This window comes from Hesperophylax consimilis, chromosome 9, assembly GCF_061612785.1.
Source record: "Hesperophylax consimilis isolate HC1 chromosome 9, BYU_Hcon_1.0, whole genome shotgun sequence".
NCBI lineage: Eukaryota > Metazoa > Arthropoda > Insecta > Trichoptera > Limnephilidae > Hesperophylax > Hesperophylax consimilis.
Window position 1 is genome coordinate 5,132,118 of NC_142844.1, and position 14,174 is coordinate 5,146,291.

At 36.7% G+C, this 14,174-nt stretch overlaps 2 protein-coding genes across 3 annotated transcripts in view; one reads left to right on the top strand and one right to left on the bottom strand.

The window, feature by feature from the left end:
• LOC149420831 (glutamyl aminopeptidase-like) overlaps nt 1-3,121 on the top strand; it is a 65,025-nt gene extending 61,904 nt beyond the window's left edge. Inside the window, exons 16-17 of one of the 2 annotated variants that reach the window (XM_089635571.1) lie at nt 848-1,070; nt 1,890-3,121. In XM_089635571.1, the coding sequence (XP_089491697.1) occupies nt 848-1,070; nt 1,890-2,036 (370 nt within the window). In that variant the 3' untranslated portion in view covers nt 2,037-3,121. The remainder of the gene's footprint in view (nt 1-847; nt 1,071-1,889) is intronic. The other variant, XM_089635572.1, reaches the window with a different exon arrangement.
• Nucleotides 3,122-3,170: 49 nt separating this feature from the next.
• The window catches only part of LOC149420832 (acyl-CoA Delta-9 desaturase-like), a 55,147-nt gene continuing 44,143 nt past the window's right edge, over nt 3,171-14,174 (bottom strand). The window contains exons 2-8 of the mRNA XM_089635573.1: nt 12,229-12,400; nt 11,165-11,274; nt 10,902-11,064; nt 9,592-9,765; nt 8,216-8,401; nt 6,998-7,158; nt 3,171-4,695 (exon numbers count right to left, since the gene is read on the bottom strand). Of these exons, the coding sequence (XP_089491699.1) occupies nt 4,520-4,695; nt 6,998-7,158; nt 8,216-8,401; nt 9,592-9,765; nt 10,902-11,064; nt 11,165-11,274; nt 12,229-12,389 (1,131 nt within the window). The 5' untranslated portion in view covers nt 12,390-12,400 and the 3' untranslated portion in view covers nt 3,171-4,519. The remainder of the gene's footprint in view (nt 4,696-6,997; nt 7,159-8,215; nt 8,402-9,591; nt 9,766-10,901; nt 11,065-11,164; nt 11,275-12,228; nt 12,401-14,174) is intronic.

The following is a 14,174-nucleotide window of genomic DNA, read 5'->3' on the forward strand; positions in this document are numbered from 1 at the left end:
ATGGAACCATAAAAATAATCCACCTACAATGGCCATAAATAACTCATCCGTTACCCAAATTAAATATATGTCATAATTTTGGTAAAAATTCCATCTTTACCAAAATATCATTCTGGCAACCTAATATTGAGGAGTACTCTGACAGGTACAATATTTGGTTTTTTGATATTTTAGTGTCGATCGATGAGTTTCCGTCCCCAAAAATGACACCGGAAGTGGTCCATTTTGTCCTGAGTAGAATCCTGGCAGAACACATTTTTTCTACTAATTTTATTTGCTGTTATTGTCCAGTACTCATTTGGTTGAAATAACTTATTGGTTAGGTTTATTCTACAGAATGAGTGGTCAACCTTTTAACCAGCCAGGCCTGATTTTAGATATGAGATTTCCTACTGGGCCATACTAGAGGTGAGTCGCACTAGCTCATCTTGATACTTGGAACAACTGGTACAAGTATGAATAAATACCTAGTCCAAATAACCATTCCTTAGTATTTCGAAATTGTACTTACTTTTTCAAGTAATGGTATGCCAAAAGAAATTATTATATGGGGTGTTGGGGTATTGCTCGGAGGGTAGCTAGAGAATTCCCTGTCGAGAAATTCATTCACATTCGTGCTTTGTGTTTGAATGCTTTTTGTTATACTGACTTGACTCAAGATGATAGATTAATTCTTTTGATCCGGCCATGTCTTCCTCGGCCGTCTCGAATTTCATCTTCCATTCACTTGCGCGGCTTGTCCTTAAATGTGGTTTTATATCCCGACGTTCCTTCACCCATCCACTCTACATTTCCTAACTTCCATTTAATGCCATTTATCTTCTACAATGAGTGCATATGATCTTAGATACCTCACCCTGGCGTGGGAGGAGGAGAATGTGCGTGGGCAGGACTACTTCAGCGTGCTGCAGTACATCTCGGCCAACCCGGCTGGCACGGCTCTAGTCTGGGACTTCTGGCGGGACAAGTGGGATCTCATTGTTAAACGCTTCTCCCTAAACAACCGTGTCTTGGGAACAACCGTGCCTGCTATTACCAGGAGTTTCGCAACGGAGTACAAACTAGCCGAGGTACACAAATTCTGTCATAATTTATTATAGATATGCTGAAACTAATTACTGCACAAGTGTCACTGCCCTGATTCAATTCAATTCTATTTTGATATTCTTGACATTTTCACAAATAGTTCTTCAGCGGTATTGGACTTACACTGACATTGATTGATATTATTTACAATGAAAAGTTTTTGTACGTGAAACGTTTTGTTTCTATGCTTGGTCTGTAAATCTCAAAAATCAAATGAAATTAAAAATGCTGCAAAGTTATTTTTAAAGCCCAAGTTATTCCTAATTAAACAGTGTAGGCACATGGGTTAAATGAAGATTTGGTTATACATAGTAGGTACCTACGTTTTTCATTTAAAACTGCGACCTTGAGGTGATTTTTCATGAAAATGGCGCTATGTATATAAATTAGCCAAATGTTATTATTATCTACATGTTATTATTTTTTTCAGTAATGTGTCAGTATTATTATACATGGTGTCCGGAAACTCATAGTAAAAGCAGGAAACTGGTGAATCTAAATCACATAAAGAACATAAAAATCGATATGAGCATTTATATTTTTTTCGGCAACTATGTAAAGGGTTACTTTTGAAGCTGGGTCTACGCGTCGACGCATTTTAAAAGATATTAAACATCTGATTTTAACCTCCTAGCGACTGATTATTTTCAAATTTAACCTAAAAGATCAAATCAAAAATTCATTCCGCAAAATCGACTCCAAATGTGTTGCAGATTCACCAGTTTCCCGCCTGTACTACGAGTGTCCAGATGTATGTCGTCTTTTTAGTAATAATTCACCTGCACGGTGTTATCTTTTTCCAGGTGGAGGCCTTCTTTGCCAAGAACCCTGACGCGGGTGCGGGAATTGCCGCCCGAGAACAGGCCAAAGACAACATCAAGAACAACATCAGCTGGCTGAAGAAACATGAAGAGACTGTCCGCAATTGGCTGGACAAACAAATGACATAAAAAATAGCAACCATACCACTCTACAATAGCCATTTACATATACACTACTAAATGCCTCTTAACTAAAAGGTGCAAGCTTTATTGGTTATTTTTACATACAAAAACGACGTTATTTATTTAAAACTTAAGATTGATGGATGATTTTGAGACCTGGCTGTATCCTCTCACCTCTAAGGTATCTTCATATTTACCTAACTCAAAATACACTTATTTTCTGTTATCTACATCCTATTCTGATAATATTTATCATTATTGATAAGGGGACCGTCTGCATTGCTCCCGTAAGTGTTGCAATCTCAACAATTTTTCCTTATTTCCCCGACAGTTGATCTGTCGACTGTGAGACTTCGGCGACCTTGAGAAAAAATGTCAAGTGAAAAATCATAGATAATTTATTTGAAAGCCTGCATATGTTAAATAAGAGGTCTTTCCTAAATTGATATTTAGCGCAAGCAATTCTGGCCTTGTTTTTCATACAGTTTCTTTATACAAAGGGTTAAAATCGTTTTTAAAAAATCATGGATTTTTAGTAGGACACCGGTTTCCCGAGCACAGTCGACAGTCACAGCACCCCACTCCTTTTAATAATGTTCACCGGGGACATCATTGTCTATGTTTTCTTGCCTGAGGTGGCAGTGTCTGTTAATAGTCTGATATTATTTGATTTTAATTGTTCTGTCACCTAGGTTTGTTTAAATTTTCATATCACACGTTGGTCATATTTGTTACTATAGAAAAAATAAGAAAACTAGAAGTGCCTTCCATACAAATTTGAATGGAAACAAATGTCGCGGCTGACTTAGTACCTATTGGTTCTAGACCATTAACCATGCGTTCTGTCTCACGTTCAATCACCTGACATTGTAGATTTCCATCCGGTTTGAATTTCCTAAATTTGAAAATTTTATTTGAATTATTGGATCACGAAACACGTCCACAAGATGTTTCTTGTGTTCTTCTTTATTCTATGTTTGTTAACTTGTTTCCTCACCCAGTTACCTTTTCCATCTGCTATCAATGAATGAAGAATAATAATTATAAGTTTTCGTTAATAAAACTCCAGGTTGTCAATAAAATTGTTTTATTTTCTTAATATTAATAAAGAAATAATATTTCATTTATTTCACAGGGTTTCTGTACACTATGTGTCAGTACAGAATAATTAAATTGTAATCTAGATTTATAAAAATTCAAGTTGTGCATAATTTTAATGTCTTATTTTTTAGTATCACCTTTGGTAACTAGTTTTCATCACATTATCTGCAAGAATCATTATTTTATCTATTAAAACCATCACTAAAACTACTTTCCTATCTAAAACCGTTACTTTATCCAAAATACTCATCGATAAAAATCATTATTTTATCTACAATACTCATTCATTTATACATATATGTATGTATTATTATTATAGCAATCATTTGTAACAATGGCATAGCGCACTCAAGTATTAAGTGCAATGTGAAAATTTTATTTAAAAAGTTAATACAAATAAGGATTGAAGCAACATAATTAATTCTAATAGCAATGTTAATGTATATTCTAAATTAATTAAACAAAACATTGTTTTTTTTTTAGTGACCTTGAGAGATGTGTTATGAATACGGGTATTTGCACTGACCAGGAAATTCCTAGAAGTGTGATCTATCCTGATTTGAAAGCAAACTAATGTCCCCAATCTGGGGGTCTGGCACGATCAAATTGATAACTTAATATCGAATTGATAGGCTCATCTTCTGACGATTTTATATGGATATCCCTAGCACCGTTGCTCTGTCGATAGCCGAACCGATATTGACACAAAATAAATAAGAAATCGTGATACGATGGCAACACTGGCGGATCTGTGTATTGATTGACATTCCTAAGCTCCAAACGGCTACGTAAAAATTAAAGATAGATAATAAATTGACAATTTGGAACACTTCCAAGCTGGAATGGGATTAATTGATCGCGTCTTAGATGAATTAATTAAGTCTATGGAATGCATGTATACAATTTCTTTCAATTTCAAGAGCTTCGTTAGTTCACCTCCGTTCATTAATAAGCGAGTTATTTTGCATATCGAACAACATTATTCAAAATGTTGTGTATATTGGCAGTTAACTGACACCTTGCAGGTAGCGCTTAAAGCAGCAGCTTTTGTCTACCGACTGTCAGAATCATATGCTAACCTTGTTCGCAAATATCACTAACTGACCATATGGATTAGTCAATATCGTATTGATGTAGGGTTTTATCAATCGACCATGCTCATGCTCATCATCACCATGATCGACCCAGATCCCAGACAAGCTGATGAAATTGATCATCTGTTCAAGAAAGATTTTTGATGTATGAAAATAAAAAATTAAGATCGAATTGACCTTGCTTTGGGCACAAAGACATGCTCAAAACACATTTCTATTGTTAATCTTTGCGTTTTTATGAAATTGTACTCATTACATTTGTGCTCTATGCCATCAGTATATCTATGTACAGTACTATTTGACGATATCAGCATACTCCCCATCATCTTCCGTCATGTCCTTATCTCCCCAGCCCCAAAACTGTCCATCGTGTGAGTGCTCCTTGTTGATTGGGTGAGATCCATCGCCTGTTCTTAAAGCCCGCTTCCTGATTATCTCCGCAGAGACTACCTTCATGTCGTATGCCCATCCTGCATACAAAACAATAAGTAATAAATACACTGAATAGGATGAATAATACACACTAGAAATGTCTTTTATGTAGATTTGAATAGAAATCAATGTCGCCACTGACAAAAGTCAACATAAGTGGTAAGTTACGCCTAATATATTATGAAATAGTATGATGTGAATTAAGAAACATTATTTAACATTTTGTCTCTTGAAATCTTCAACATTTAAATTGAAGATATTAAGGGACACGGTGTTTAGCAGCACCATACCCCGTGTCATGCTGTGCTGAGCCAATAGTCTTTTCTGTCATGTGGTATGCAAAGTAGATCATGGTGCGGCCCCGCTTTCCAGGAGGTATGAACTATCTATCAAATTATGCATAATTTTACATGCTGTTACTGCAAGTTACTCCTTCTTGACGAGAAAGTAGTACGTCTCAAAGCAAATCTTCATGATGCATAAATTGAGGGTACTCGCAGTGCATTCTCATACGTAGATGATAATTTTTTTGTATTCGTTCCATTGTTTCTATATATTTTTTCTAACAGCAGAAGCGTACTCTTGTTTGGACCTTATAATTCAGTTGAACATAGAACTCATGGTTTCGGATTTGTGAACTATTTGTTAGATCTTCTAATAAATCCTAATCTCCACTGCTGCAAATCTTCATGAGCACTTTCAAATCGTTGACAAAATGCAGGCATATTCCATGTTGGATCCGTACTTATAGGTCGCTGATTAATACTAAGAACAGGAGAGACCTTAAATAACATATTCTCCACTACGCGCCCCCTATCAGCTGGGGTCCCGCAAGGCAGTCAACTCTCACCGTCATTATATAACATTTATTCATGCGACATCCCAAAGCCAATAGATCATAACATCATTATTACTCAATTCACTGATGACACCAATATAATATCTAGCTCAACTGTCGTGGCCACTGCTACAAGCCGCGTTCAGAAACAAGCCGCTCTAACAGAAAAGTGGTGTAAAAAGTGGAGAATTTCAATTAATCCGACCAAAAGTGTCGCGACCGTGTTTCACAAATCACGGCCTAAAAGACCCCGTTTCATTAAACTATTTGGGGAAAACGTACCATGGGAATCATCATTAAAATACCTCAGTGTCACTCTAGATTATAAACTCACTTGGAAAAAACACATAGAAGAAAAAACAAAAGCTGCAAATCGTTATCTATCAGCCCTATATCCCATGATGTGTAGAAATAGTCGTCTATCAGCAGACAACAAATTATTGCTTTACAAGTCAACAATCAGATCATGTTTCTCTTACGCCTGCCCAATCTGGGGTCATGCAGCAAACGTTCATATCAATAAACTTCAAGTCTTTCAAAATAAATGCATTAGACTCGCCTTAAATGCACCCAAATGGAGTAGAATTTCTACTCTCCACAATGACTCCAACGTCCTGTTGATTAAAGATTTTATTTTTGCACAAGCTACTAGGTTTTACGCTGGCCTAGATAGTCACTCAAATCCCACGATAAACTCTCTCGCTCAATATAGCGAGAATGAACACCATAAATTTATAAAGCCAAAATCAATCTTACGTAGAAATTAATATTAAAAGATCGTATAGAATATTCCTGCATACAGCCGCAGTATAGTTTTTAAGTTCTCTAGTAAAATACTCCAAATACATTAATAATCAAGTAAAGCATCATTAGATAATCCTTTTATAATTACGTTAGAGCAAGTAAACTTAGGTTTAGGTACTTTGGATAATAAATTAAGTCAAAGTCAAAGGAGAGACCTTGGATTTAGTACCTTTTGGTTCAAGCCCATTTGGCATGCTCTCTATGTCTCTTACACTTGCCTGACTTGGTATATCGCTATCCCATTTGATTGAAATGAATGTTTCATAATGATGATAAAACACAATTCTGCAAATTTATGAAATCACGAAACACGCCCACATTGCATTTCTTGTGTTCTTATTTATTCTATGAATAAATAGATACTAAAATTATTTAAAAGAAAATTTAATATGTAATAACCGGTGTTCCGAATGTAATAATCCGCATCAACAGTTCTGTTTGTGATCAATCACTCATAATAAACAATCACGTAATGAGTGTAGTGACTGGCCATGCTTTACTCATCCAATATATTACTCGTATAGTGGAGTATGGTTAAATGGGTTAACATTTTCAATACTGCACTTTTCAACATAATTTATCCAATCACTCGGCACCATTTGACACAATTTATGTGTTTTAGTAAAACTTCACAAATCGTCACTAGGTCTGGGCAGTGGGACACACTAGTGCGGTATTCACATTATTAATTCTCTCACCTATTTTATAGAAGAAGTCAATGAAGGCAGTGGTAATGTTAGCCCTGTAGTTGCCCAGTTCAGCCGCCTTATAGTCCCATGGAAACACATGGTGGTAGTTGTGCCAACCTTCGCCCAGGGCCCCAAGCGCCACCTTGTAGTTATCTGTGGCCCCCATGTTCCTGCAACAAACGAATACAGGTTAATGGAAGTAAAAAAAAAAGTTACATGCTACCTGGATGAATTGAGAAAACCCTTCAAAAGTTGAATGAAATGGACAAAGAAATATTGCCTAGAGTATCCACATCATTCTGCAAAATAATGGATGCAATTGCTCTTTCGACAGCTCTGAAAACTTTGATATTATTAGCATCAGCGAACAGGAAACAGTTTTTTTTTTAAATATGATTTTTTTAAATTGAAAGATGTATGAATATTTGAACAAATAGAATAAAAATTAAAGGGGTCCTGGGTTTAATCCCTAGGGAATTGCGGAATAAGTTTTACATTCTAGAGGTAGAGTCTAGAAAAGGATGATGTCTGTAGCTAACGTATTGCTAGGTTAAACAAGTTACCTTCTAGCCTTGACAGCGAGGAGAATCCGAGAGAAACTGATTTGCCCACTTTGTCAAGGAGTTTCTGGAATCTTTATAAATTTCATCAATTTGTACCAATTTATCAGATTAATGATTTATTGATAAAGGTGGTGAGATTCATAAGATTGGTTGAGGGTGGCAGAGTTGGTCGACTAGGACAGTCGAGGGCATCCACCACTTTCCCGAACCGTTTTATTGACCAGATGGGTCTCTCTATCAGTTCTCACATCAAGACTCTACTTTTGTTTAAACGAAGTTACTATTACATAATTCTAAGCCCCCGACTGTCCCTACACGGGACAACAAACATTTATACACATCAAAAACTTTTAATTGTTCTCATCCAAGGCAATTTGTTCTTGTTCTTGAAGCTAGTGGAGAGACAAAATTTATACAAAAGAACATGCAGAGGAAAAATAAAGGAAAAGCCAATTTAAACAAGTTCCCATGGCAGCGAACAACACAAGAACAGCCTTAGCTGCTGTCGCACCACAGGTAGTCCCGACGAGAGACAGTGAGTAGTGGGATGGGAAGGTGGTCCTACGAAACCTAGGACTAGGACACCAGTAAGTCAGTCTGAGATTTTAGAGTTCTGTTTGTTCTTGGCTGGATCAGAGGAAACAGCATGAGTGTTTAGTCTCACCTGTCATAAGGCTTGTTGCCCCAAATATGCGCCGCGCTGTTGACCAGCCATGTGAAGTTCAGGGAGAGGGTGTACCTCATGATGCCTGTCACGTACCAGGCCACCCAACCTTGCTCCCCCCATAGGTACCAGGGGACCAGTGGAGGCAGCACAAAGCTGAACAGTGGCACTAGTAACAAGTAGTACCTGCAATGAGATCAAACATGCTTATTCTGGAATAAAAGTATTTGAACAAGCTTTCCATCATAGTACATATGTAATAATAGAGTTGTTAGGTCTTAGAAGGTTTCGTTGTGGGGAGATGCGTTGTACGCTGAGGGGACCATGGATTCGGCACCGATAGGAAGCCACGAGCATGCTGTTCTGCTGTGATAGTGGCGTAATATATATTATGTAAGTACCAAACTTTCCGGTGTTGTTCTTTCGATAATCCAAATTGTATTACCTACCTAAGCAAGTCAGCATTTATTTTGGTCATTCGCTTGGAATTTGTATAGTAATAATATGATTATGTATTGTATCGACAGTCATACTAAATTAGTACATCTAGTTGTGAGACTTAATAGACTCCACTGGACCGGAGCCACTTGGGACGCTTAGTGTCATCAGGGATGGGCATGGGCGTAATTGGAGCAGTCCGCTCCGGGTGCTGAATTGCTAAGGCGCCAATTTTCTGATAAAACCTCGCCTAAAACATTGCCCTTGAGATGATTTTTCATAAAAACGGCACTTCACGAAAACACAAATCATCCAAATATTATTGATTACAGTGATCCTCCTTCCTTCCTAGGCGTCTACTAGTATTGATTACAGTGATCTCATTCCTATCTAGGCGTCTACTGGTATTGATTACAGTGATCTCCTTCCTACCTGCGTCTACTGGTATTTATTACAATGATCTCCTTCCTACCTAGGCGTCCTAGGTTCCCCATAATCGAGCAGGGTAATGATAAAGGTTTTGGGTATTGATTATGTCGGTAACTTGTCATCGTTCCCAAGCACTACTTCAGATCACTAAAGTACAAACAACTGTTCACATCCAATAAATGAAGAAACCTTATTCGTTGTAAATAGTTGTTTTTTTCGTTGGTGATCTGCAGTCGGGTATGGGCTCCATTGAAGCCAGAGTAAAGTCTTGGTGCTGGATGGAGATAGATATTATACATAGCCCGCAGCTACTACAACAGAACAGTACCTATTCATGAACCTATACGTAGTTATCAAAAATTTCCGTAGCCACCTCTGGTCTGAAGTCCCTAAATATCTGAAAAAAAAAGCTTTTCATAGAATTGAAGGGAGGAATTAACCACAATAAGATAATATGGATTTGTCTTTTAAAATCGACGCCTTTCAGTATTAATATTGAAAAAACTGACTTTTTCTGGAACATGACGATAGGGTCGGCTTCCAGGTCGCTCATATCCACCGTCTTGCCCTTCTCCTTAACGTCTGACTGCTTTCTCACCATGAGCCAGCCCATGTGCGAGAAGAAAAAGCCTCTCTTGGCGTTGTGCGGGTCCGCATCGGTCTCCGTGAATTTGTGGTGCACCCTGTGATACAATAATAATGTTTTATTCAGTAAGACCATGGCATCCCCAATTGGGGTATGCCATGAGGTTGAAGGAGTAGGAATGGAAGGAGGTAGGGAAGTATCTGGCTAATCAGATCTGGTCATGAGACATGGCTAAAGCCATTTCAAGCAACGTTTCCATTCTGAATGGTGGACTGTTATCAGGGCAATAATGAGAATATCTTCCAGGTCTTTTCAATATTTCATTTTATTTAATACCTAATAATACTTATTTATTATGAGTGAGAAAAACAAACAAATTTTATGCTATAGAAGGTAAATTTTACATTGTTTTTTTTTTTCTATGTACTTTTCATTATATTTTTAGTACGTACTTTTCATTATTATTTTTGCTCTTAATCATTATTTTATGCAAGTATTTCTAGGTACCGTAATTTTTTAAACATTGAAAATAGATTATTTGATTTGTAACATTAAAAATACACACATATAGAGAAGAAAACTGAATCAAGTATTTTAGTCTAATCATGTCAATAGCCCAGATAACAGAGGAAAATATCACTTCAGGTCGATGTAGTAAGTACATAATGATAACAAAGGGGAATATCATTTCAGGTCGATATAGTAAGTACGTAATGATAACAAAGGAGAATATCATTTCAGGTCGATGTAGTAAGTACGTAATGATAACAACGGAGAATATCACTTCAAGTCGATGTATTTAGTAAATACGTAATGATAACGTTCCATACTTTCTGTCTACTTCTTACATTTGTTAGTTTATCGACTGAGAGTAGTGAAGTCCTCTTTTAACTTGGCCGTTTTGGATTTCGTCTGTACTTTCGGTTTTCGTTTCAAGATGGTTACCGTTTCAATGGTGGAGTAAAGATTCTTTTTTCAAAAATGAAATCGTCATGTTAATTGGAAGGTTCTTATTAAAAATTTTTCAATTAAGTGACTGAAGAAATTTTAAAGAAAGAATAATTAAGTAGGTCGGTATTTAAGTAGGTACCTACTTTCAAATATTTAAATTTTAGAATATTTTGATTTTGATTTATTAAATAAGAGAAAATTAGAATAAACTTTTTTGGATGTGCGGCTACTGTTCGCAGAACAACTAGTAAGTTCAATTTGTTTCATAAGAATATTATATACCTGTGATCTCGAACCCACTCGTATATGTGATTTTGGAAAGCTATTGTTTGAAGAACGGCCAAAATGAGTCGCATTGGCCATTTAGCTTTGTAAGCTCTGTGAGCCCACAGTCTGTGTGCACCGGCTGTTATTCCCATTCCACTTACAACTGTAAAAATTAGAGCTGAAACATGCAAATCATTATTAGTCACAGTCATCAGATTGGATACAAATGTACTTAACAATTGTAAGATGAAAAGGTGCCGATCAAATGAATTTCTTACAGAAAACTGTCGTCCTCCAGTCGGCTACTGTAGCCACAAGATAAAAGGCGTACAGACATCCCAAATGCAGATACACAAAGGCCAGGACATTTCTCCAAACAATCTGCCACCTGTGGAAAAGGAAACACACTACAGTTTACAAGCATTTATCCCGAGTAGCTCTCTACGTTTGGTGACTTGCAGGTTTGTTCAGGTCTCAGATCCTCTCACCCCCCGGGTGGAGTTTCGACCCATCGCCTTGCACTGCAGTGGGAGGAATGGATTCATACGTCTGTCACTCCTGACACAGAATGAACCCCAGACTCCTACCCACTCCGCGCTCCTTTTTCCTTCCCAGAAACACTTCTCCTTCATTTAATTTCAAAAGACCCTCCAAAAACGACACAGGTCTGCTGTAATTTATTTTCCTCAGATCCTCCTGAATGGAGCAAATGAAAAAAATCATTGATTCCGTAGAAAGGGTACTAAACGGCACCGTGTCTATGTTATTAGTCTTCAGAAAGTATTAATTTTGACGGTGGTTATGTTTAGGGTTTAGAGGGAAACCTCAGGGCCAATGTTTTCTTTGCTAATATGTATCGCGGAGAGAATTTTTAACGACCCCTCCTTGAAGTGATCTTGAGTTTCGTAGAGACACATTTGCAAGACCCAATTGAGCGAAGAGACCTGGACTAAGAGATTGAGACCAAGTGTAGCGTTGCTCAACGGACGATGCTATTTCTTTGGATCGCCATTAAAATTGTCGTTTGCATTCTAAATATTGCAGTTAGACGATCGGAGAGTTTTTCTGGTATACGGGGGTTGAAAAACAGATGTGGCTGCAAAATTAAACAAGAGAATGCACTTACCAGACTTACAATATGCCGCGTTTCTGATAGGCCAATTTATTTATCTTTTGCTTCAAGGAAGCTTCTGAGCTGATCACTTATGGTTACATAAAGCATGCAAATATAGGCTTTGAGTTAATTAATACTGTTTATGATAGTTATAATCTGCATTGGACAATAATTGTCTCAATATTATTAGGTATTAGTCATTCATAAATTATTTCAAGTTAGTCTTACTCGTATTTTGTTTGTTGTGGTTTAGGTGTGTGTTTGTCCTCATTGTATTTAGGCTTGCGGTTGATCGCCTGTAATACGTCCTTGTCCTTAGAATGATGATTGTGGACAATGGTAGTCTCAGCTAAAATAACCTGTTCGCCGGCTAGCATTCCAGGAGCCATTTTGTAAAAATCTGCAACAAAAGGTTTGTTCAATAACTCATGACATAGAAATTACTGGAAATACCAAAGGACTCGTAGTTTTATACTGTTATTGAAATAAAAATAAGCCACCATATTTATTCCGTTAACAAATTGATTTCACATGAAAGCATTGAAAACTTCGAGAATTTTGATTGTTTGAGTGCTTTTTTTAGGATTGTGTTAAATACTAGAAATAAGTGGGAATAGATTATCGTATCAATTCATTATTAAATTAAAACATAAATATTTGCTCATGAGAAATATGTAGAATAGGGCTGCAAATGTGCTTACCAGATAAATATGTAGTATAGGGCTGCAAATGTGCTTACCGGATAAAAATATTCTACAGAAATATGTAGAATAGGGCTGCAAATGTGCTTACCAGATAAAAATATTCTACAGAAATATGTAGAATAGGGCTGCAAATGTGCTTACCAGATAAAAATATTCTACAGAAATATGTGGAATAGGGCTGCAAATGTGCTTACCAGATAAAAAATACTACTATTATGTGTTTATTGAGTTATCAAATGTAATACAAAATAATGTAGCTTTTATACTAATTGGGAAAATATTTTGTATTCGAGACAAGCAAAACTAAAAGAATCCCGAATTATAAAAAAATCCGAATTCGAAAATGTCGAATTTCCATTTTTTTTCAATTAAGGTTTAGTTCTCAGGTTAGGAAATACGCGTAAATTATTAAAATAACCAGAAATAACACCCTAAAAATCTATTCAGTGCATGTGCGACTTAAACTCCCGACTTAAATACTTGTAAACATTAGATAGAGAACTTCAAATCAAGTGTTGTTTTTCAAAAGAGCCTGCAGCATGCAGCGGAATTATACAAGACTAGCTGACGTTTACCCGGAGTTGCTCGACTTTTATCTACTTTCAATAAATATAATATCCATGTATTATATATTCATATATAAACCCTCCGGAAGAAATTCTCTAAATCATAGTGAAAACCCTCTCAAACTCCGTTGCATAGTTTAGAAGAACTAAGCGTACAAACAGACAGAAACGGATTTGTTACTCGTGACTTTGTTTTATACTACAGGGTTTTCCAATAAGAGGTGTTATTTTGAATAGCCCGCTGTTTCAGCAGATGTTACTTTTGAAGTTGTCATTTTTTGACATTTGACAAGTAGAAACTACGCCATTAATAAAAATGGAAATTATTAAAATTCACTTGAGTGAATGAAATGCAAATCATCTTGAGTGATGAGGCCCATTTCCACCTCGGTGGCTTCGTCAACAAGCAAAATTGTCGCATCTGGGGCTCGGAAAACCCAAGAGTTATTGTTGAAAAGCCTCTCTATCCTCAACGTGTGACTGTTTGGTGCGGTTTATGGTCCAGCGGAGTCATTGGCCCTTACTTTTTCGAAAATGAGGCTGGAGCAACAGTTACGGTGAATGGATTGCCCTATCGAGAATTTTTTATGGCCGGAATTGGATGGTATCGATCTGGACAACGTTTACTTTCAACAAGACGGCGCTACGTACCACACAAGCAATGAAACCATTGATGTTTTACGATTGAATATCAAAATAACACCTCTTATTGGAAAACTCTGTATTTAGAGATTCACAAACAAAAAAAAATCAGCCACAAAAACATCTAGAAAGTAAATTTTTTAAATCTTACCACTCCTCACTGGAAAGCCACAGGCAGCCCCTGGTAAATAAATACTTAGATGTGTAATATATGAAGGTAATATATTTGTCAGAATATATTGAAAGGGTCAGTAATAATAAA